A 25009-nucleotide genomic window follows, 5' to 3' on the forward strand; every position below is an offset into this window, starting at 1 on the left:
AGGATCAAAAAGGCTGTAAAGATTTGTAGTTTTGTCTTTCATGGAGAACGGTCGCTGTGCTAAATTAAGGAAGAAATTATTAAAACATTTTTGAAACATAAACCACAAAGTCTATGTGCGTACTTTGTAGCAAGTATTTTCTTCTCACTTGTTGTCTGCATTGGTTTGGTTTTCATTCAGATCCTCTTGCTCTTTTACTGATCAAGAAGACTGTTGTGAGGAATTTTGGTTTATTAAGAAGGTAACTGAATTATGTATATTACATGGAAGCTAATCTGTAAACTTTAATAGGAATTGGCACTAACAAACAAGTTGGTTATTTAGTCAGGTCACGCAATAAAAAAGTAGTGGCCTAGAAAAGAACAAATCTGACCAATGAAACGATTGCATTTAGACACATTTTTAGCAATAGTTAAAACGTTTGGAACTGGTTTCTATATACGTGTAGTCCACAGCCCTCATTTTCTTTGATGGAGCAAACTACAAACCTTTCATTTCTGCAGTGTCTCATAATCAAAAGTCTCTGGGTGGAGAACCACTTCAACAGTGAACTATATAAAGGACAAAAGACACAGGAGCCATTTGCGTTTGTGATCACATGAGCACTTTGTTATTTAACATCCATAGTAGTTTGATAATGTCATACATATACATCATATAGCCTGGACACAGAGAGAAGAGCAGTGTCACTGATGCTGAAGGTATTTACAGGCGGGAGGAGGCAGCCAGAGAGAGAGAAAGCAGATAAGTCTTGCAAACTTGTCACTCCTACAAGTGTAGCATTTTAAAGCACAACATTTAAGCTAACCGAATGCCAAACCAAAAGTGACTCTGTCTTTGCCTCTTGCCCCTGAGCCCCATGTCTCTCTGGTTTTATCACTACTATGTTTTTATTTCTGTCTGCCACATGTGAACTCTTAACAGGATGTCAATGAACAGCAAACTACCTGGAGGACCGGAAATGACACCACTCATCATACCTTCCACTATGACTTCACGGTCATTATGGTCGTTAGCGCTGAAACTGAAGCTTACACCTGCGTCCTGTATTCAACATAAAATGCATTAACATTAACAAATCAGTAATAGCATTCATACATATATAGCTCTATGGCAGAAATGAATCACTGAAGGATTTAAATATATTTACAGTTCAATGAAAATGAAGTGTTTAAAAATGTCTTTGCTGAAATTAAATGACTGTACAAACTGTACAATAATGCAACAAACAGAACGTGAAAATGGCAAAATTATCACTATGTAAGTTTTTCAAAAACTACACAAGCATTCATTTATTTAATAAATGTACATAGACTTTTACCATTTTATAATGTGTAATATTTGGATTGGGCATCTGTATATGCTCAACATGTATCCAGGTATATAGCCGCAAATCTTAGTTCTTTATCAACTCATTTTGAACCTAAGGCCACATTTTACACCTGACAGGCAGCATGTACTGTACATACTAACACAGGAATGCCCACAAAGCCACCGTCACAAACCAATGTGTTGGGGTTTCCCTTTAAGCATCAAAAAATATCATCTCTATGTCGTCTCTATTTTCTTTGAAGTTAAAAAGAATCTCTGTAGACATAAATCTGGGGAAAATGTCAAGTTAGACACGTCATAGCATATACAAAATATACTGCCAGGACAAATATTCACTAGCCTTGAAGTGTCCAACAGGGCAATTCTCCCTTTTCCCCTTCAGGCGCTTTAAGGCATAGATAAGATCATTTACCCCTTTCTAAATGCAACACATTAAGAATTAGCAATAATTTAGCCAGCTAACAGTTTCCAGGCTGGATCCCCAACACATTCAAAAAAGGCCTCCGCACACTCCACAGCTTTGCTTTCATTGGACATCCTTCCCCGTTTTCTGGCAACCGTCCATTTAGATGCTTCCCCCAGATAACGGAACTGGTCAATAAATAAATGGAACTCACCACATGTGTAAGTCATATATGCATTTTCAGTACATACCAATAGATCAAAATGCACCGCTCAGACTGTAGCCCCTGTGTCTTCTTCAAGAAAGTGTCCTTTAATGACAGATAAAGGAGGGAACCGAGGTGCAGGGTTCGGCGGGAACACATGTGAAACTGGTTTGTTGGGGGGAAAAGAACATGTTTGCAGGGTTGCATGCACTTATACAATGTTAACCATTGATTCATCCCAGCTGTGGTGGGGTCTTGTGAGGCAAAGGGGAGGCTTTGACGAGGAGTGATCAAATAAGAAGACGGGGAATGGAAAGATTCCTCTTTTGCTTTTCTTTCACCTGGGTCATCCAAACTCCTGTGTGTGTTTTCTACTCTTCTAATAACAATATGCTGACTCACACCTCTGCCACTGGAGCAGACATGGATCAATAAGTTGACTCTTTTTTTTTGCCTTTACACCACCCACTTCTTATAAATCTTACCAAAAAAAAAAGCAAGGATTCACTGTTTTCTATTTCTATGTATAATTAAAATCGGCACCAAATAAGCAACAGGACATCAAACCGACCCAGCGTTAGACTGAGGGCAATAACTGAGCACTGTGTTCAAAAGTGTGGCACAGCTAGGTGAATGTACTGACGGTACAGCAAAGTGCAGCTAGGCATGGTATATAATCACACTGGGAAGTTTACCAACCATGAGTAACCCCTCCTTGTTTTATGGAAAGGTGGATGATATACTGTATCGACTGGACAGTCATAATTAAGCTAGTAGCACAGCTGCACGCAGAGAAAAAAGCGGTTTGTTGGAGTGTCTTTGGGTTTGTTTCTTATCTGGTCTTTTGGTTTTTGGATGTATGCATGCATACTTGTCTGGATGTACCCTCAAAGTGGATGTGAGTTTGTGTTGGAGCCTGCATGCTTCCCTTGCAAGTGTCTGTACATCCTCTTCATAATGATCGTATTTGTTACAATGTTTTTATTTTTTTTTTTTCGGGAATCACCCCCAGTGTACAGTTATCTCCAACAGCAGCCATCAACAGGTTTTTGTTTTCGGTAGGTATGTGGCAGGAATAACCTCTGTCTCCAAAGCATTTTGCCTTCAACAGCTTGCATGAATTCCTCTTGGGGCAGCGTTGGCTCAGCGCCGCCCGAGTCCAGTGGCCTCCTGGCTGTCCTCCATGCTTTTGAGGGTAACATAGATGATGGGAACCAAGCCCTGCGTGGAGCCCAGTGAGCAGAACAGCCAGTCTGGATCCGCCTTGCTCAGGACCCGCAGGATATCGCCCTTGTTGAAGCTCAGCTGGCCGGGCTCGGTGGCTATGTGATGGCACAGTGCTCGTACTTCACTGAGGAATGACAGAGGACACGGAGAAAAGGTGATTCAATTAGGTAAGTAAAATGGACAGAAAATTACTGGCAAATTTAACACTCTTTCACACAAAAGTCAACATGCCATTCTGATGAAAAATGTCCTTTAAATTACATGGTGTGCTACGCATTTTCAGTTCGGTCCATCTGTTTCTTAAACATGAATATTTCTCTCAAATCATATTAGCTCTCATTTGTGTTTGACCATATACATGATTTGTGCTCTTTTATGATCTACCAAACCTTTTATTTAATGAAAAAGTCTCTCGTTTGGAGAATAAACACTGGACGAACTGGAGTATAATCCTATGGCGTTTTCTGACAGAACAGGACACGTGTGTAGTATTTGCTTACCACGGAGACTGTGTTTTGGCTTCAGTTGGTTGGGTTGACCTTAGTGGAGGTGTTGTTTGGGTGTGAGTGGGTGTGATTGGAGGCTCTGCCTTCTTCCCACTCCCTGCTCCAATAGTCTGAGCTACAAGGTCAAGAACAGACCTATCCAGAGAAAGCCAACCTGATGGTGGCCTTAGAAAGAAAAACACAGTGTGAAAAAATCTGAAATGTATTGTACTGTACTGTGAGAGCTAAAGCAAGTTTTGGTAAAAAGGTTGACATTTGTTAAACTTTAAAGATAAGGCTGATCGTATTTTTGTTCCTGGCAACAAATCCAACAAAACAACATCCTAGTAGTCTGTAATTTGTAGCAAATGGATGACCAAACAGGAAGTGCATTTGCTGGGGACTATTTTCAGCTGCGGATTTATAAGAGCTAGTAAATATTTACAGCACTAGGACTGCGTGTTTGTTCATGGTAATGAAGACACTGCCAGAGTCAGCCAGGGTAAGAATGTAGCTCACTTTTAATAGTTTTGGGACAAGAGTGGAGCTCTATGGCTCAGAGGAATAAGATATATCAGCCTTTGGATGGGATTTGTTGACAATAAGAAAAACATAAAATATCATCAGACTTATCCTTTTAGCTTACCTGATCGTTTGAGTTTTAGCCCTCTGCTCAGCTCCCTCCACCCTCGAAGGAGTACCAACACTAGATCCAAAGAGCCTGCCCCAGCGCAGACTCTGTCCCTGAGAGGGGCTTTCCTCTTGGGCTGCAGCCTGGGCTCCAGTCCCTGTAACCTTCAGTGGTTTGGGCTCCTTCTCCTGGTTGACAACAGAATCTGGCGGGCTGCCCATCCATGAAGGCCTTCCCCTGGATCCAGCTGACTCTGCACTAGAGCTACTGCTGCTTTTCCTGCTTCGATGCCCCTCCGCTTCTTGGACTGACTCTGCCCCCTCCACCACTCCCTCCCTGGTAGGCGGTAGCTGGCCCTGTCGTCTCTCTGATGACTTCTTCCTCTTCTCAGTCTTGACAAACTTTGACCCCTCTGTGGATTGGTCAATGTATACCTGGGAGGACTGCATGAGCTGGTACCACCAACCCGCCTGTCTATCTTGCCGCTGACGCCCCTCGTCTGCCATATCTTTTTCTTTTTCCTTCCCCCTGTCCTTCTCTTGTCCATATTCACCTTCTCCTTGGCTCTCTTGTCCTACACCTTTCACTCTTTGACCACCCATTCCCCTCTCCTTCCAGAGATTGGCAAACCCTACTTCCGTCATTGCTGGTCTACTTACAGGCCCGGATGTCATGCTCTCAGCTGTTGCCCCTTCTTTCTTTAACCTTGAATTCCCCCCTGCTCCCTCTCTCCTCGACCCGACCCCTTCCATCCTCGGCCATGTTCCCTCTCGTCTCAGCACCGCCCTCTCTTTCTTCACCTCTGCACTTGAGTCTCTGACCATTTCGCTCACAGTGGTGCTCCATCCTCTCATGAGCTGGAAGGTGGATCGAGTTGACTGGTTTACACTCTGGCCTGCAGAGCACAGCTGCTCCTTGCGACGGAGATGCTCCTGGCCCTTTTGGAGGAGATGCGGTTCAAAAAGCAGGTCCAGGTCGAAGGGGAGGAGCGACAGCGGCTGCAGCAGGAGGAGGAGCTCCTCAAAGAGTGGCTGACATGCCCCCTGCGACAGGGGAAGGAAACCCCACAGGTTGTAGTGTGCTGCTATAATATCTGAGGAAAGTGAAACAGAACAAGAAGAATATCAGATTCAGAAGAAGCAAAACTTTATACACATATCGAATAACTATCTGGGTTACCAACTGAGTCTTACCTTCATGTGTGTAGAGGTGATTGAACCAGAATTCCAAAGATTTTAGGCTGAAATATAAGGACAATAAACATAAATGCACCATCGCTCTCCTACAGGAGAAATTTAGACAACGACCAAGACTAAAATTCAGGACAGTAGAATAACCTCTTCTTAAACCATAATAAGCTGACATGACTAAATCACCCAAAATGAATCAGTCAAAAAATTAGAATGGGTGTGAGCCTACTATCTGTAAGAATATGCGTATGTACTTATTAGACACGGAAATCACCCCAGTTTTATTAGGGATAATCACTTCATCATGTGACACATTGATCCACCCACTTTAAAGATCCTGACCCCTAGGATGAGAACCACAGCTGTAAAGATTAGGTGGATGAATGACAGTAAAAACCAGGATGAAGACAAATAACTTACTTGAGCAGGCCGAAGATGAAGGCGTTGAGTCTCATTCTGTGGCTTGTGAGCTCGGAGTACTGGCTCACCTTTGAGAACAGGCTGTGGAGGACACGTGTGGACGGACCTGACCGTGACAAACAAGGAAATACGTTACCCACGAGCGCCTCCTTGTTCTCTGACATGTTACCTCATATGGTTGTCATTGTACATGGAAGCCTACAAGAAGTGTCTCCTCTGTCTCTTTACAGGTTGTGATGTTATTTAAAAGCACATTAAGCATGAAGCTGGTACTTCTTACTGCTTCATCAACTTTGTGATGATACTGCTCCTCAGTGTAATGACCACTGGTCCTAATTCGTAGTAGTAAGTAGTCAATTACTGATAATACAACAGATCTTAAGGAATCCGTTTCAGTAAAAGTGGTCCAAACTAAAATGTCACCAGTGTGCTTTAGACATACAGTACACATAACAGTTTGTGACAAATACCACGGTTCTCACCCAGCTGCGTGGAGGCCTCCACCAGGCTCCAGGGCTGACAACGCCGCTGTCCGATGATCAGGTCCAGTACGTAGGCCTTCAGACCGTCCTGCAGCACCTCATGCAGGGCCGGACACAGGTACTTCAGAATGAGGTGACCCACATTGGGACTCACCCAGCTGTTCCCCAGCTTAGCCTGGCAGGGTTGTGGAAAAATTTTAGCGGATAGAGGAAATGAAAGTAAAACAAATCAGGGAATTAGATGGCAAGACGGGATCAAAAGTAAAGAATGATGCAAAACCTCCGGTCCATTATCGGGAAATCTGCTTTTGTCTGCGCTATTTTTTTTTTTTTTTACTTTGTGAGTATATCCTACTAAAATAAACAGAAAGTAAACATATTATCCGTTTTCCCAAGCCTTCAATCAGTGAATGATTGAAGGCTGTATTTACCTGCTCTTTTGTTCTCTGGATTAGACTGAAGCCTAGTTTATAATTAATCTGTATTTTATCTGCTCTGTGTAAATACCCACATTACCCACAGTGAGTGCCAAAAATTCAGTTTCCTGACTAAAGCCACTGAAGAAAGCAAAAGTCACACATTTGTGGTGGTGGTTCCACCATATGTGCTGTATTATTAATAAAATAATGGTGAAGACCAATACGTCAAACAAACTTAGGACATATGAGCCCTAAACATGACGTGCCTAACACTAAGCTTGAGTCCACAACACAGCCGAGGAAGGCAAAAATACTTTTAAGAATGAAGATCTTATACGCTAACTTAATCACTGTTGCATTGAACTGAACTAAGACAAATGGAAATGTGAAAAAAAACAGATGGGGCCATCTGAGTGTGAAACTAACGTAATTTACCAACTAAAAGGTTTTATGGTCTTTTGTACTTTACTACACTGCAGTGGTATTAGTAAATTGTTGTTCAAAAGCTAGTGTAGGCTCAACAGTTTGCTATGTGAGCTTTAATCAGCCAGCAGAATCAGCCACCCCTTTAATCTTCAGAAGAATGGTGTATTAGCAGTAAATCAGTTACTAGCGGTCTCAATCTGATCCACTGAAAAACTCCCACCTTTACATCTGGGTCTCGACTGGTGCCGAAGTGTGCGACAATCAGATCCACTGCTGTGTTCACGGCTTTCACCAAACCTGACGGCAGGAAAGAGTAAAGAAAGAGTTTTTTTCCTGTTTAACATTCTACTAAATCCATTTGGTTTATTGTTTTAACAGAGAGTCACTGAGATCCAAATCTAGTCTTTGTGCTTGCAATTTGCATGAGTTCAATGTTTGATCTACTAAGGCAGCAAGTAGTTGTGCAATGAACAGCTGGGGCAGCCTTCTAGGGATTTGTCTCCCATCAGCAATCTCAAAACAAGATAAAATGTACCGATGTCAAAATCTAAATTAAGTAACAAACATTTACAAAGGCTACAACTCCTACTGACTGAGCAAAAAGGATTTAGCTTTACTTATAAAATGAGTAAAGTACATGTATCTAAAATAAAAGGGGAATCTGGCTTAGTGTCCTGCTCAAGTACACCCCAAATTGAAGATGCTGGTCCATACAGAGAGGTGAACCTGGACGATCACGGTGAACAATGATCTCCCTGCTTATTATACAACACTCTGTCGCCCTCAAGAGGCCTCGAGCAAAACTCCTCACTGTCAAGTAGCTTTTAAGCACCTTTCAACAGCATCATTTCCCTCCCTATTCTCCTTGACAACACTGCATCCTCAGGAAATGTGATTCTCTAAACGGTAATCTGAGATCGTTATTTGATTCTGGGCAGTGCTTACAGTACAAACCAGCGTATTCCTCTACTGACAGCTTGTCATGACTTGTATTTATTAGTACAAAGTATTAAGACATACAGTATGCAACAGATGTGTTATTCTGTTAGAAAGGTCTGAATGAAGCATCCAGAACTGACAACACCAGAAAGGCTACACAGCCTGCTCCTTTTAATTATAACTCTGTATGTAGTCACATTGGGACAATGTCTCTTTATTACCTGTTATCATGTGTCCAAAATTTCATACTTAGGTCACGTCATAAAAAGTTATCTATTTTCATAACAAGTGAGCAACTCCTTCAGCTTTGCAAGGCCACAAGATGTGGCTGAAAGCCTCAAAAACACCAAGTAAGGTGATGTGATGAGATTTCTTTTGGTAAAATATCTATTTATCTAGCTCTGTTTTTGACTACTACAGGTGTCAGCTACATGGCATTGTCTAAATATCAATATTAGTACAAAATTTCCATAAAAGGTCCTGATACTGATACTATCTACAACCAGTTCTTCCGAATTAATGCTGCACTGCTGTACCAATCTAGATGCACTTGAAACCGGTTTTCTGCACTTAACTGCATATATTAACATTATTAAAGTTCCAGAGTTCCTTAAAATGTTCCTGGAAAAGTTAATGCGGTCAAAACGAGAAATACAGAAAGCAGTAAATGAATGCAATAAGCTCCAAGGAAAAAAGCCCACAGACATTTTGTAATTTAGCAATAAAATATTTAGACTTCCTTCTGATTCCCACTGTCACTGTCTATCATGCCCACACACACACACACACACACACACACACACACACACCCATACCTCTCTTCTGTGTCAGGTCCACAGAGATGTGGGACTGTGTGGAAGAGCATGAGGATGAGGAAGTTGAAGCGTCGGGGGAGAGGCAGAACTCCTCGGGAGGCTTCTCTGTCAGGGAGAAGTAGTCTGGCAGGAAGTCGCTGTAGCTGTGCTGCAGCTTAGCTGACTGGCCCACTGCTGAGACACACACACACACACACACACACACAGATGATCAGAAACGCGTACAGTATAAACACACACTACCATTTTTAAAAGTAAGAGAAGCTTTTAGGGATCCTTAAGTATGCAACTGTAGGCCAGACTTTGAGTAACATCTTTATGGATCTCTAACATATTTGTTCAGAAGAACCCTGCGTCAATATTATTTTAGTGACTTTTCCCTCAGATCCTGCATTCTTTGGATCTTGAACTCCTACCTACTGGTACTTTAACAATCCAAGTCTACTTTTCAAATATCCCCATAATCTTGTGTTCCAACACTGTCAGTAAAATTATGAGCACCATTTAACCGTCCCAGCGTGTGGCCAGAGAGGGCTGAAGGGAAATCGAACACGTTCCGTCTTGCAGGTCGTGGTCCCCCGCCCCTTCGGGGTTCCAGGTTACCAGAGTGGGGGCATGATGCCGAGACCCTCTCCACTCCCAGAGGGTTTCGACGACGGTACTCCCTCCATTTGAGAGCCTGGGGAGAGAGGTGGTGTGCTGTTGTGGAGGGGAGGGTTATGACCAAGGGTTTTGTGGTTGGTTCAGGGTTGAAGGATGGATTATTCAGTGGATGAATAAAAGAAGTTTATGGGGGAAAAGCAGATGGAAAAGGTGAAGGGAGGACAGGAGAAGATTTAAGTACATGCATGGCGGGAGAGAAGAAAGAAAGAGAAAAAGACAACAGTAAGAATGTACAAGAGCTTAGCTTCTTTTAAAGAGTATATCAACACTGAATTACACAGAACTTAATAACTTAAACATAAGTGAAACACTGGGCAGCCAACTGTTGTTGTCTCAAAGAGACTGTGAACATAACATTCTATCACATTGGGCTGTGACAGTTTGCCTAACCTTAGAACAGTAGTTTCAAATGACTAAATAAAGTTTTAGTTCCTTTTAATGTAAACCTGTAGAGTGATTCTATCTGACTAATATAAAGCCAATGTAAAGTCAGTGACAAAGAAGAACAACAAGAAAACAGGAACAGGAAAGATGACCACAGTCATAAAGTGGAAAGAAAAAGAAGTGGGTACAGTAGCAAACCCAGCGGCAAAAGTATATTGGAACTTATGTCATATTTTCACCAAGCAAAGCAGACACAATTTACTTGATGTTCAAGTGGTTAAAGTGTGGAAAACAACCTTTTTACCTTTTTAACAACAGTGACTGCATGTTTTGCATTTTTTTAATTCATCTTTAGGAATGACAAATGAAGACATAAATTGAGTTTGGGGACTTCCACCCAAACAGAGGCTTGTGTGTTGTATCTGTGTGACCCCTGCCTTTATGTGTATACAGAGGAAAACATCCAGCAAACTTCAAAGTATGTTGACACTTGTTGTGTTTTTAATTATCCTACGATCAAGCCATGTACCTAATATAGGCTCATCTTAACTATATTGTTGCTGCCCATTTATACATGTGCCAGAAGTTTGCTTTTGTTTCAACCTTTTTTTTCATTTTTTATTCAGGAGCACAGAATTTTTTTTAATTCTTTACGGACACTAGAATTATTTCGGAACCTACCATTATGTGTCCTGGCTCCGGGTCCTTTGCTTGCCTCCATGTGATTTCCAGAGTCCAGACAGCCCAGCGGACTCAGTGTGTCACTGTGGAGTGCTGGTAAACTGGCCAGAGCTCCACGATGGAAACAGTGTCCCTGCACCGCCGGCAGCACTGGCGGCACTGTCCCTCTCTTCACCCCCAGGGATGGAGGTGGAGGGGTAGACGATAAGGGCACTGAACCCCCTCCCTGCTTCCCAGTGGGTGGGGTGTGCAGGGGGCCGAGGCCTGCTGAAAGCGGGCAGGAGAGGCTGTGTGGTGGCTGAGGGCTTGGGGTGCAGGTGGAGCAGCTCCCAGAGCTGGGCGCCCCCTGCAGCCGAACTGGAGAGTAGCTCCCAAGAGGCGAAGGACGAACTGAGCCGGGAGGAGGGCCTGCTGCAGCCAGAGTCCCCTGGTACCTGTGCACATTTTCAGCTGGATCTTCACTGTCCTCCCCCACCGGACCTCCAGAGTCAGAACCAGAGCTGGAGCGGGCCTGCATCCCCGAGACGTAGCCTGTGAGCAGGGGCAGCAGAGGCTTGGGCTGCGGGGGTTTGGAGGCGAACTGGTGGTGGAAGGTGAAGGGCTGAATGGGGAGGGTGGTGGGCCGCTGGTCCTTTCTGTAGCGAACCACCGCCGGGCTGCTGTCTGAGGAACTCGAGAGACCACCTGGATGAGCCCAATAGAGACAGGAGCCATTGAGAAAAGGTGGAGGGGTCACCAAGTAATGGGGAAAAAAAGAACTGGTTAGTTTTTGTACAATACAGTAACATCCTTTGCTATGACAGCAATAAAAGAAATATGTATAGAGGTATGACAGATAGAGGCGATCAAGACTGCAACTCGTCATTATCATAATATTAGAAATACCTCTCAGTATACAACACAACAGCAAAATTAAAGTATAAACAATTAAATAATTAAGGTTAATTCTAATTCTCTCGATAGACCTACTGATCTACTATTCTTTCAGCACTTAACTGTATAAACATGAAGGTCAGAACTGAAACCAAAAACAGAAAGCTTCCCTGTCATGAGTCACAAAGACTAATAGCCCTTATCACAGACAACCATGTCACTGTTAGACACTGATCTGACAGGCCCAAGAGCACACACACACACACACACACACACACACAAAAGACACACACAGACTAAACCTGAAAGCACTGCGTCAGGAGAGACACCAACGAGGAGAAGCCTTTTTCTGCACTTCTTCTCTGCCACTGAGATCTGTGTGTTTTTCTGTGTGTGTGTATGTGTGTGTGCGTGCATGCATGTGTGTGTGTGGATCCAGTGCAGTGTATGATAGAAAGAAAGTGCATGTGACGAAAGTGTTGCGCAAGCTGTTTGTCACCCTTAGGCCGGCCCACCAATGCCACCTGAGCCGGGTGCAGTGACGCCTCTCAGCCACAGAGTGCGACATCGAGCTGCAGTAGAAACATGATGAAGGAGGGAGGAATGCTAACACACCCAGCAGGCCTCTGCTCCCACTGGGGATGGAGGACAGAGACACCCCCTCTCTGTCCCTCTTCTATCTGCTCCGTCATCCCTGACATTGCCATTTTTGCCTTTTCCTCTACTCTCCTCACCCACCTCTCCTCTTTCCTTTCTCCATCTTCTTCTTCCCTGCCTCCCCCCTCTTTCTCTTCAGCTCCTCTTCTCTTCCATTTGACAGCCGAGGCTTTTCCTCTGCAGTTCCGCACTTCATGTTAGCATCATTAGCGTGCGAGTTTCTTCCCAAAGGCTTTTAAAGAGGCCTGTACCGCCTCGGTGAAACAACGCAGCTGACTGAAGTGAAGTATGATGAATAATATATGTACTGAGATGCTGCACAGCCTCTCATTATAATCTTAAATCAGCGCAGTCTATATGAACACAGAGTCAAACTAAAAAGGGGTTTTTGAGGCTTGTGTAAGACACATCTTGTTCTGAAGGAAATTTCCATCTCTTTATCAATCTTCCCTCTGCCTTATATTATATCATTGTTTCATTGGTCTCACTGCCCCAGTCCACTAACTGTTGAACATCTTAAAGCCGGTGGGAAAGTGCCATTTTGTTCTATCACCTGAACTGGTGGACTATGGAAAAAAGGAAAAATAAAAATCTGTACATTCAGCAACAGCAGGATGCTGTTATATATGTGTTACATATCTATATCACATATATAATAATTAAGGCCTCAACTAACAATTATTTTCAGTATCACTTAATCTGCAGATTATTTGCTTAATTAATGGATTAAATGTTGCTATAAAAAGGCAGAAAATAGTCAACAATATCTCAGATCCCTTCAAGATGTCTTGTTTTCTGCAAAACGCAAAGACAATCAGTTTATTGTCATAGAACACCAGCAAATATTCACCTTTGAGAAGCTGGAACAAGTGATTTTCACTTAAAAAATTCCTGATAACGATTATGAAAGTTGGTGCACATTAATCTTCTGTCAAAAGACGAATGGATTAAATCTAAGAGCTATGAGTACAGCTCTATAGTAGAGTAGTTCGACAATATCCCTGTTCTGATTGTTTGTTTGTTTGCAGCCATGTAGATATAGAGAGGGGAGCATAAGGGGTAGATGGGTGCTGTCATCGGGTCTGTATGAATGTTTGCATTTGCATCAAGAGTAGTTTATGATTTCCATATTATAGAAATGCTGTTTCCATTTGTGATGAGAATCTATGTGGCTATTTGATTACTGGGTTTACGTACTCTGTATAAATGCTTTCAAATTACATTTACCTTATGTCCTTGTGTTTCAACCAAGCTAGATAGGAAAATGAAATTATTATTTTTAAAAAGCTCTCTTCTACTCTAAATGTTAACCCGTGGACTTGAATTTCTAACCATTTTTTTTAAATGGTTAGTAAAGTGAATTAGTCTGCAGGAGTGGCTTGACTTCAACAGAGTTTGATTTTTTTCATTCCTGCATACTGACCTAGTCCATACTGAATGTGCCATGCTCATTCAGTGTTTGAGTTACAAAACCGACGTCCATAATGGAAACTTGGAAGAGAATAAAACAACCACTCCATAATCTAGCAAACAAATCCTCTGTAAATGAGGCAGAACATTGTTTATACAGGAGGTTGGTAATGTGACCTGAGGGCAGGGGGGTTAATTTTGTATAAAGCTGGTTTGATGCATTTTGATGCTTTTTATTAATGTCACTGAAATTCACTTGTGCTAGAAATGTTGTTTTGTCTAAATAAAGAATTAGTTTAAGAAGCCAAAGGGGAGTAGTTTAATTAAACATCTTCATAACAGCATCATTATGAATTTGAGTTTTTCTTTCTTCCTAAAATGATTTTGGGAGCCCGAGCCTGCATGAATCTGTGGAAGGGGACAGCTGGAGCTTCCTGGGACATTCCTCTCCTGGTGCACTCTCTTTTTACTGTCCCTGTTCTTATGCCAAAGGAATTCCAAGCACTCTCTGTTTGTGTGTGTGTGTGTGTGTGTGTGTGTGTGTGAGTTTGTGTTTGTGTTTGTCTAACCAGACACACACAGCAGGCAGCTGAGACTGAACTCTATAAAGTGATGTGTGTTCATGCAAAAAGTCAGATAAATGATTCTGCACTCAACTGAGAGAAAGTATTTCACTGGTATAATTAAACAATATGATGGACAGTTAGAGGGCCTTCCAGGTCCTCCAGTCTTCATCGGTGACTAGAACCTTGGCGAAGGGTCAGAGCAAGACACAGCGGCTGAAAACATTCTGACAACAGAATTAGGCATTAAAAGTTGTAGTCTCCGTGACCCTGCTTCTTTCTTTGTGCGCTCTATTGCTCAAACTAATACAGTCCTCGAGCTGTGAAGTGTGAATGGGCCCAGAAGCATGTGACTCTGGGCCCATTCACACTTTACAGCTCGTTCAGATATCCCTATGACTCGCCTGCACGTTTGCAAGTGGTTGTATTTGCAAGAAGTATAATATATCGTCTTCAAGGATACATGTTCTTTATTTTTACATTGGTGACATTTTTGACACTAAATAATTTGTGGTCTTTTAGTATCGCACTAACTGGACATGTATCATTTACAAATAAAATCTCTATAGGAAATTAAATAATTTGTCTCCCTCTTCAGAGAGACAAGAAGTCAGGCTGATGTGGCAGGAATATAATATCAACCTTCGACGGCTGAGCCCTGTTGCCAATAACTCCACTGGATATTTTAAATGTCTATTAATTATTATTATTTTAAGGTCAATTATTTAGGCCTAGTTCCTCAATACATCTCTGACAACACCGGCAGCTGCTTCTGGTCCCCATGTTGCATCTGACGTTGTGAGCTGCTGATTCAGATTTCACAGATTTCTTAATTTTGGGAAACAATGAAATGCTACAACTGGATGCATGTCAGGCTAGAGATTTCAGCATTTCATCACTTCTCGTCACCTTGACATGACAGCAAGCACATGTTTTGCAGAGAAAGTGAGGTGACACATTTTTCCATCACTTCTGTAACTTTCTCTGACCTTCCCTTGTTTTAGGGACGAGAAAGGCCTACGGGCTCTCTGGATCAGAACAACACACCACACACACACACAAACATACAGCAGACCCATACAGGTCGGTATGCTGATGTAGAGCTCGGTGGGGGGTTTCTCTGCACCTTAACTCCTCTCTCAACTGATTGTTATTCAGAACACGTTTGGCCCACTTCAACCCTTCATTCCCTCTAAAGCCAAGCGTCCACACTCTGCATGACTCTGTTCAAAGTTTCTCACACACACACACACACACAAAGCAAATCTAGACTACAGATAAAACAAAACCATACACATCTAAAACACAGACAGAGCATAAAAAATGTCCAAAAGGTGAACAAACAGTGCCACAAAAACATTTATTGTGGAAATGTATGTGTATGTCTGAATGATGCCATGAAGAATTTAACATAAAATACAGTTTTCTTGTTCTTTTGTTGCTTGTGTAAAGTAAGTCTCTGCAGTATTAGTTAGAATGATAATGTTAACCGTTGAAAAGGAATAACAGTTGTTAGCCATGCACATTGCCTTTCTAGGTCCATTTTGATGTATTAATGATATAATTTAATAATTTATTTGAATAATTTAAACTCCTGTGGCCAAATACACTATGCAGTGTCAGTAAATTCAACCAACACACAAATCTGCAATATTCAGCTACCTTATGAGGAAAAATTTAGTGTAGAAGAGGCAGAGAAACCAATTTTTCCATGAACAATCATCTGTGAAGACACACAGGTTATATTTTTAAAATAAAAGGCAGCACGTCAGGTAAAGAAGTAAATGAGTAACTGAAGCAGACTATTGCAGTGAATGCACTGATCGACAAATATTGATATCTCAAAAGCTTGTACAGCTTCAAGTGAAGTTTGTTGCACAGCGAATCATCATCCAATGTGAAAGCATTTTAGCGCCTGGATTTGTTTTGTTTTTACAGCCAGCTGCTAAAGAGCCAGATATTTTTCACAGGAATTGGTGGAGACCAAACCAGAGCTAAAAGGATGGTTAATATTTGACTTCAATTAATCAGGTAGACAGATACACAACTCCAGACTAATGCTGATTAGACGAACTGTCTAAAGACATAAATATGTCAGGGCTGTGTGTCTGGCAGCTTATGGTGGAGTTTTTCTGCCCAAAAATAATAAATGGAGCTTTAACCTGGGGTTGGGGGTGGTGATGGAGCAGTGGATAAGACACAAGCCTTTGGTGTGAGAGACACGGGTTCAATTCCCACTGTGACCCATACACCAATGTGTCCCTGAGCAAGGCACTTAACCTCTAGTTGCTTCAGAAGCGTGCAACCTCGGAAATATATAGCAATTGTAAGTCGCTTTGGATAAAAGAATCAGCTAAATGAATAAATGTAATGTAATGGTTATATCTGTCGTGTCTGATCCACCCTGTATCAACACTATTATCTCGTAAACAGGCCAACTTTGTAACATCTGTCAAGGTACTACAGATGAAAAAAAAAAAATAGCCTCTTGGCTAACTCTGGCACATTTACGGCAATGTTTTTTAATGAAATAGTTACTTAATGAAATAGTTACAGGTGACGTACCTTCGGCCCTGGCCCTGGTCTCCCTCGCCCCCTCCAGGTGTCGCTCAATGCTGCCCTGACTGTAACATCTGGTAAAGGGTAGAGGTGACAGGATGTGACTGTCAACCTCCACACGCTGCTCCAGGATCGGAGAGAAATCCACCGAGGAGAGTGAGTGGGTGGAGTAAGTGGAGGAGAAAGGGTCTGCAGCCGCCTTCAGCGATGGCGACCCCCCTGTACCGCCGTTTCTCCGCTTGCTTCTCGCGATCTCTGCGAAGGACGTGACTCTTGGAGGAGGAGGTGGGGTTGGTGCGGCGCCCTCGCTGAGCCGGACGGGGCAGCTCAACATACGCTCCAGAGAGCCGAGCCGAGGAGATGGAGACTTGTCCAGGTTGCGGTCGTAGCTGCGAGAACGAGGACGGCTTCCTGAAGAGGCTCCACCTCCGATAACTCCCCGGCCAGCCACAGGAGGGGAGATGTTGACGTACACCTGGCCTTCAATCACGGCAGGAGCAGCTTCAGCTCCACCAGCTGCCTGCTGGTTGTTGTTCTTCTTCTTCTTCTCCTCCTCCTCCTCCTCGTCCTCTCCATGATCATCACCATCATCTCTCTGGAGGAAGAGAAATAAGGCAAGAAATAAAACAAAGAACACAGCAGTCACATTTATAGTATGACAGATAAACTGCCTTCAAGACAGATTTGCTTTGACACAGTGTCACTGTACTTACAGATAGTACTGTAATAGCCTTTAGCTCTACACAACTGCTGAGATAATCCTCAGACATGATATCAGATAACCCTACACACTGGCTGGTGAACTAAAATGAGCCAGTGCCAGACTTATACCAGTACCACGAAAATGTTCACTTCAGGGTTATGGTCACAGGGCCTTCAGTTTAATTTCTATTCTGTTTAGTTGCTATTTATGCTATTATGTTGTTTTGCATTATTCCCTTTCTTGTTGAGTGGTTTTTTTGACCAAATCACTTGAATCTCTTCTTCCATTTCCTTTGCCTTACAGTCTAAGTAAGAATTACTTGTTGGTGTAAATGAACTAAATGTACTGCCTAAACTTGATTAATTATGCATACCGAGGGACTGGAGTGGAAATCGAAGAGTAAGAGAAAATGTTAGATTTCAAAATGATGTAATCATCTGACTTCTTGAAATTAGTAATCTTTAGTTCATAGTTAATGAGCATATGAGTTTATTTCCAAGTACTAAGTGATCCACGTTTTTTAATGTCCTGTATTACAGACAATTAGCTGGCAATATTTTACAGAAGCACAACTTTCACCTCTGCGAGTCCCTGGTCATTAATACTGCAAGTGAACCAACAACCAGAGAGCCCACACAAAAGAGGTGGCTAAGTAATCCCACAAACCAAGTAAAAATACAGCAACAGCAGAGCAGATCGGTAGTATGGATTATTTTAAACATCATTCTTTATCTGTACTTTAGGCAGGCAATTATTCCAACAATGTGGAAACTGATGAACCACGGCTATGTGGAACTAGGGCTGGGTAATAATTCAATATTGTTCAACTTTAAGTGGAATACTATAATAATATGACAACATCATACATTTTACAAATCTCCAAGCTAATTGTAAATAAAAATATAAATATGTTGTATATCATTTCATGATACATGTCATTGTTTGATTTTATTTTATTGTATTTTAACACCTGTTTATAGCATATTTTATGGATTTGCACTTGTATGATGTATTTTGAATACTTTGTCTCTTTATGTAGAGCACATTGTGTTTATCCTATGTATGAAATGTGCTATAATAAAGTTGACTTGACAATGTGATGCATTTTGGTACCGAAACCAAAGCAGTGCTTCTATTTTACTACCTTACTGAGAAATATAAATACGTTTTCTTACTAATCCTTATTTTTATTTTCATTTTTATTTTTGATCAACCTTGTCTAGCTTTTTTGTTTTAAATAAATATGTACAGTGAATTAAGTGTGAACCTGTGCATATAGTATTAATGAACATCACACACAGGAACCCATTGTGTATCCTGTTAGAAGGATTATGAACTGTTAAAATTAGTGGGGTAGGATTCTCCACTCACCCTAGGTGACTCTCTATCTTCATCTTCTTCGTACATTCCCTCCTCATCAGCTCGCTGCCTGAACAGGAAGTACTCGCTAGGCTGTGTTGGGGTGGGGCTGCCCTTGCTGTGCTCATCGGAGCAGCTGTTGACCGAGGAGCCTGCGGGACTCGGGGAGGACTGGGACGAAAGGTCACAGGTGACCAGTTTGTAGTAGTTCTGTGTGGCGACAACCAGGCGCGCCTCACTCTGCAGACAGGACGCAAGGTCTCCGGTTGACCCAGAATGCGCAGGGTGATAGGAGTTGCAGTTGGCGTCGAGGTCAAGAGCCCCATGGTGCTCCACTGCACAGGAGCAGGTGGAGGAGGTGGACAGGTGAGGTTCACGGATGAGAGGAAAGGTGCTGCCAAGGCAGGAGGGTTGTTGCTGTGATAGGGGAGGTTCAGTGGGAGAGGTGTGAAGGTCCAAATAGAAAGCCCCTCTGGTTGAGTCTCGCTGGTTTCCTGATGGATCAGAAACAGATGAGGTGCAGGAGTGGTCAGTGGAGCTGTTGAGGTTGGTGTGCCCAGACACCGGTGGCTTCTCCGGGATGCTGTTGTTCATCTTGTTGTAGATAGCGCTGAAGTTTACGAGCACACCATCTGAGCTGTTGCAAGAGGAGTCGCTGCCGTAGCCTTGCTGGCACTCTGAGAAAGGCTCCAAGAAGGCTTCAGGGAAGTGCTGAGGGTAGTTCTGGGAGAGTGCACAGCACGAGCAGTGCTGCGTGGAGGAGCTGGAGGAGTACGAACCGGTCTTGCTGCCCCGCCCACACCTCATAGGATGATCTTCATCTTCTTCGTCGTCACCCCAGTCTTGCTCTCCGCAATCCATGGACATGTTGGAACCGCTGCTTCCGTGGCGCCGCTGGCTATCGAGTCCTAAAATCTCCAGGTGGTTGGAGAGATCAGAGGCTACACCCCTCAGAGACTCTGGACTGCTTCCACCCACTGAGCTGTGCAAAAGAAAGGGCTCAGAAGCAAAGCCAAGTTTGTGTAAGTGAAAAGAAGCCATCCCGTCATTGAGGGCAGAGTTTGTGTCACTGTGGAGGTGAAAAGAGGAGTCTTCAAGGTAACCACTGAGGTTGTCACCATCCTCCTCCTCCTCCTCTTCTTCATCCTCGTCATCTTCGGTATTCAGCAGGAATGGATTATGACGCAATGGATTCCTGTTTCTCGGTTTGGCTCTGGGTAATGTGTGTGCTGCAATCAGCTGGTCCTCTGAATTGCTCGAGGTAAACGATGAATCATCACTTGCTGTGCTGCCTCCTCTCCCGCCACCCTTCCTCTCGCTTCCTCCATTGTGGGAGGAACAAGACCCGCTGGAGGTCTGGATCAGGCTACTGTAGAGCAGTGCCTCTCTCTGAAGAACGTCTCTCTCAGGAAGAGAAGTGGTGCGACTCAAGCCCAGGTTCTCCGGTGGGCTAAATGGGTTGCTTCTCTTCAGCGAGCCACCGCAGCCCGCCTGCCGTCCTCCTGACACCTGACAGTGCACCAGGGGAATATGATGCACGATCAGGGTCTCGCCTGACAACTTAGGAGGACTGTCCATGGTCCAGGAGGAGGGAGGGTGGGACTGGAGCAAAGGGAGGCCCTGTGTGGGTGAAGGAAAAAGAAGATGTGTGGTGTGTTGAAGGTTGTGTTCACACTCTGTTTGTTGGGCCTATTTCTGCAAGGCTGCCAGGGATTTGGAAGGAGAGGTCGGGGAAGTCAACACCGTGGTCAGAGTGGTACATCTGAAAAATACGAAGCAACAGAGAGAGGAAAGACGTTACAGGTCATCCGATACAGGCCCCAAAGCACACACACATATATTCTACATGCAGACTTAAGGGCAGGTTGTAGAGAGAGTGATCAATAACACGATATTAGCTAATTTCATCTCAAACTAAATTTGAATCTTTTAACCTCAGTTGAAACAAATGAACACAAAAGAATTTGACCGCTTATATATTCTTTCTATTTGTGTTTCTAATGGCAAATTAAGTCCTTGTCATCTCATTAATTGCTTGTGTCTCATGTTTTTGTGTGTTTTATGTTTTCTGACATGAAATATTAAAGGTCCCATATTATGCTCATTTTCAGGTTAATACTTTTATTTTGGGTGTCTACTAGAAAGTGTTAACATGCTTTAATGTTCAAAAAACGCATTATTTTTCTCATAATATTCACTGCTTCAGCACTTTTCTTCACCCTCTGTCTGAACACCCTGGCCAACTTCTGGAAGCCTGCAAAGGCTTTATTTACTGTTTTTGGTGAAACCTGATCATTTTTATTGAGAAAACATTTTCTGTTTTTTCATGTCCTCCGGCTACTCTGCCTCTACTTTTTGGTCATTTATGGTGTTTCCTGATGGACAGATAACTTTACTTGTTGTTAGCAGTTACATTAGCTGTTAACTACTGCTAACGGTAGCTGCCGCAAGCTAGTTAGCTCAGTTAGCTATACAGCTAGCAGTCCTGTTAGCTGACTCTGCCCGGAAGCTTGATGCTTCAGGGTTGTGTTGGTGTTAACATCTCTGTTAGTACAGGAGCTTTGGACTGTTGGGAGCGCCCAGTTCGGGCAGAAGCAGCTGAAAACGGCAACCACAGTTAGCAGTAGCTATAGGTTACTGTAGCATTAACAACAGGTAAAGCATCAGAAGCATCAACATCAGAGGGAAAAAACAGAAAAAATATAACAACGCTTGGTGTTGTTTTGGATGGTGGGGCTGAGAGCAGTGTATTTAGTTCGTGTTCAGTGGGCGGGGCCGTCTACTGCGCTAAAGGTCTGGAGGAGGTCCTATGCTACACAGATCCCTCCATGGCGTCAAGAAGAGAGCCAAATTCAAACGCTGTGTTTACACACACATTTACTGAAAGACTGAGCAGGAGAAAACGAGAGAGGATCATTTTTTCCTCATAGTTTGGGGGTCTTTAGACGCAACGGCGACACATTTATGTGCATTTGGGACCTTTAAAGTCAAGTTCACCCATACAATGTCTTAAAGGCCCAGCAAAAACATGAATTCCCAAACCAGACCCAAAAGATGACTAGAGAATGTGTAAAATTAACACCTTTAAGTGGGACTTTAGTATTTAGTATTGTACTTCAATAAAGATTGTGGACGTGCAAGAAAAACAAAACAAAAGGAATAGTCAAAAATCTATTCGGGGTTTAGTACATACTGTAGGTAAAGCTCTAAAAGCACTGGTTCCCACTGTAATGCAACTTAATAGCATCATTCACTGGGCCTAAACCTTCTGTTTAAAACTGGCAATATCTGAGCAAACACTGAGATGTCCCATGGTGATGTCAACTTAATTTTGCACTAAAAGCACTAAAATAAGTTAATTTAAAATAGCTGCAGAAAACCTAACAAAACTATATCCTTCTATTCCCATCTGTACATTAAGCAGGGTGAGTCATCACCATGTGAAGTGGAAACAGTAACACACACACACACACACACACCTAGCAGCTGACTCTTAAACTGGGCTATGATCTCATCCCCATTCTGTATGACACAAATAATAATACACAGAAAAAGTTTCCCTCACCGTCATGTGTCATTAAAATTAAAATCCAGAAAACCCCCAAATTCACATCTCTCTCCCCTTTTTAGGCTAATTAGGTATTTAGATCATTTGTTTATCTTATATAGTCAACATCTTGTGATTTCATTCATGGACACATTAACAGTACACTTGGTTGCAGATGAATATACACTGGCTGCTAATGCATCGTTCAATTACAGGGTAGCAAGGTTCTATATTCATGAAACTAGCCGTTTTAGATGTCAATATATAACTTAGTGTAGTACCTTGGTCTAATTACAGCAGATGAATTGAGCCAGGAAAAAAATGCTTCAATGTCATGCCAGTAGGCAATGTCAGATATCACGCAAATTTAAAGTATTAAATGCAGTTTAACAATCAAATGAATGTGGAAATTATTTATCATATAGCACGATGTACCACATAACATCTTCTTCAGCCTCAGTGTCTGTTGGCAGTCCTACCAAGCCCAGGTTAATCAAATTTGGCTTGTGTAAGTTAATTCATGCTTTGCAATGTCTTCAGTAAAGCATTATAAAAAAGGTACAACATAAGCTGGGGTAGGAATTAAATGTTGCTTAAAATCATCTGCTCACCCAATCATGACCTGGACCAGACGAGTGCTAACTAAGACTTGGAGTAATCCCTCTATTATATCTGCTTAGTAAAACATAATCCCAGATACAGTAGGTCAATTAAAAGCACAGTTGAAATGAAAGGTTGGATCTTAAATCTTTCTGCAGGTGTTGTGACTAGAGCAAAAGAAAGGTGGGAGAAGTTTTACAGATGAAAGAAAGAAAGAATTAAAAGAAATCGGTTTTAGGGACTAAATGAGCAGGAGATGAGAGCAATTGAGCCAAGTAACATTACAGTTCATTAGAGATGTACAAACACAGATTCACATGGATAATTATATGTAAATGCTGATGAGACCTTTACAAGTACAATAACAAGCAGGTGATTAGTGAGCACTGTTTCATCATTTTTATTGCAAATTAAAGAGAAGAGAAAGGCCAGCTGGGGCTGCAGACAGCAGGTCTCAAGCTAAACGTTAGCATGATGAGACAAGTTTACTCAGGAGCAGGGTAATAACTGAGAAGCCACTCTTGACAAATGACCTTTTTAAACGGAGGAATGGAATGGTATTTACCGTCAGGGAGGCTTCAGCTTCACCTACCAAGAAGTGGAACCTTTTTATTGCACAGCTCTCAACAAAGGAGCTGGCAGCACATGCGCACCTGCTGCAGGCAAAAATTATAAAACTGTATTAAGTTTGACAGATATACTGTTTTTAGTAACTTCACTTGATAAATTATTGAGGGAAGACAACCATTGTTTGCCACACCTATGTTGTCACAACTTTAAATACCTTCTAAAAAAAACCATGTAGGCTTATACTTCATTCTTCACTAGATTAGCTGGGAGTCACCTGCCTTCTTCAAAGGCACCTCGTGATAGCTGGTGATGGCTGGGAGAGCTTTTTAAATTCATATTCACCATGCAGTGGCCCTCCAGTCCTCCAGTCTTTGAAAGGTGCTGTACAAATAACGTAATATTACCATTAATTACTTTATAAGGTCACTAGAGACGAGCGCATTTTGTATTGATTATATAGGCTTACATGTATAACGGTCACAAAAAGTCTGATGTTCAACTACTCCTGTGTTAGTAACCTGACGTCATGGCGGAAGTCTGAGATCTTCTTGTTACATAAAACCAAAGAGGGCACATAAAGAAAATACTCCACTGCAATTAATTAATAATTAATATCATATCCAGTAGTGATAAAAGTTTCGGACATGTATTCCTTTTAATCGTCTAACTTTTAATGCATCTGAAGTCTGATGGTTCCTGTCAGTGGAAAGTGACATTAATACGATTAGTTTAATGGTCCAGATAAAGATGCAGGCAATGTTAACACCAGAGAGGGGAAACTAAAATTGGTTTAAGAGATTAGCTGCAGGGTCAGGCAGGCTAGCTTGTGCAAAGTGTGTTGAGACAAGAAGGAGGAAGACATCCGGATAGGCTACTAGCAAAACTCCATATGGCTTCATGCCTTTTATTAACTGTTCTTGTGGATATCCTTGCAGAAAGGATGTTATTTTAGTAAATTATTCATAACTACATTAAAAGGCATGGCCATTAGTTTAAATCAAAAAGATTTTGGTCACTGTGTGTGAGCGTGTGTGTTTTACACAGAGGATCAAACTGTTTGCTCTCTATTTTCTGGTACAGAGCTTTGTAAGCAAGACTGCTGCAGACAAAATAGCTTTGTAGAGAAACAAGTCAGACCACATGAGTGCACACACTGTACGCAGAGAAAGATGCTGCATCCATTCTGTCAGTATAAAGCAACAGTCTCATCTAATCTTACAAGGTTTTGTGAAGAGGCTGCACAAACAACCCAGTCTGACTCTCCAAAGATTTTCCGGGTCAGCAGTATAAAGCCTGGAAAGGTGTGGTAGTAGTACCTACAGTGGTAGCTGTAGAAGTCCTCTTTATGCATCTATTTTCCTCCTACAGAGTATTAATATGTATGCCTATGATGCTTCCATGAATGTTACTGGGAAGTAATGTTTGGGTAGCGAGAACCGGTTCCGAATTGGAATCGGTACCAAATT

At 42.4% G+C, this 25009-nt stretch overlaps 1 protein-coding gene across 4 annotated transcripts in view; it reads right to left on the bottom strand.

The window, feature by feature from the left end:
- Positions 1–586: 586 nt before the first annotated feature.
- Positions 587–25009, bottom strand: part of rusc2 (RUN and SH3 domain containing 2) — a 42771-nt gene continuing 18348 nt past the window's right edge. The window contains exons 2-13 of one of the 4 annotated variants that reach the window (XM_038702889.1): positions 18839–20588; positions 16771–17359; positions 10703–11386; positions 9476–9673; positions 8975–9145; positions 7441–7517; positions 6376–6550; positions 5894–5999; positions 5477–5523; positions 4299–5376; positions 3668–3838; positions 587–3291 (exon numbers count right to left, since the gene is read on the bottom strand). In XM_038702889.1, coding sequence (XP_038558817.1) covers positions 3084–3291; positions 3668–3838; positions 4299–5376; positions 5477–5523; positions 5894–5999; positions 6376–6550; positions 7441–7517; positions 8975–9145; positions 9476–9673; positions 10703–11386; positions 16771–17359; positions 18839–20404 — 5070 coding nt within the window. In that variant the 5' untranslated portion in view covers positions 20405–20588 and the 3' untranslated portion in view covers positions 587–3083. Of the gene's footprint in view, positions 3292–3667; positions 3839–4298; positions 5377–5476; positions 5524–5893; positions 6000–6375; positions 6551–7440; positions 7518–8974; positions 9149–9475; positions 9674–10702; positions 11387–16770; positions 17360–18838; positions 20589–25009 lie in introns of all 4 variants that reach the window. The other 3 variants (XM_038702888.1, XM_038702893.1, XM_038702890.1) reach the window with 3 other exon arrangements.

Source organism: Micropterus salmoides, unplaced genomic scaffold, assembly GCF_014851395.1.
Source record: "Micropterus salmoides isolate LMB-PRFRI ecotype aquatic unplaced genomic scaffold, ASM1485139v1 Ms_hic_scaffold_7, whole genome shotgun sequence".
Lineage (NCBI taxonomy): Eukaryota > Metazoa > Chordata > Actinopteri > Centrarchiformes > Centrarchidae > Micropterus > Micropterus salmoides.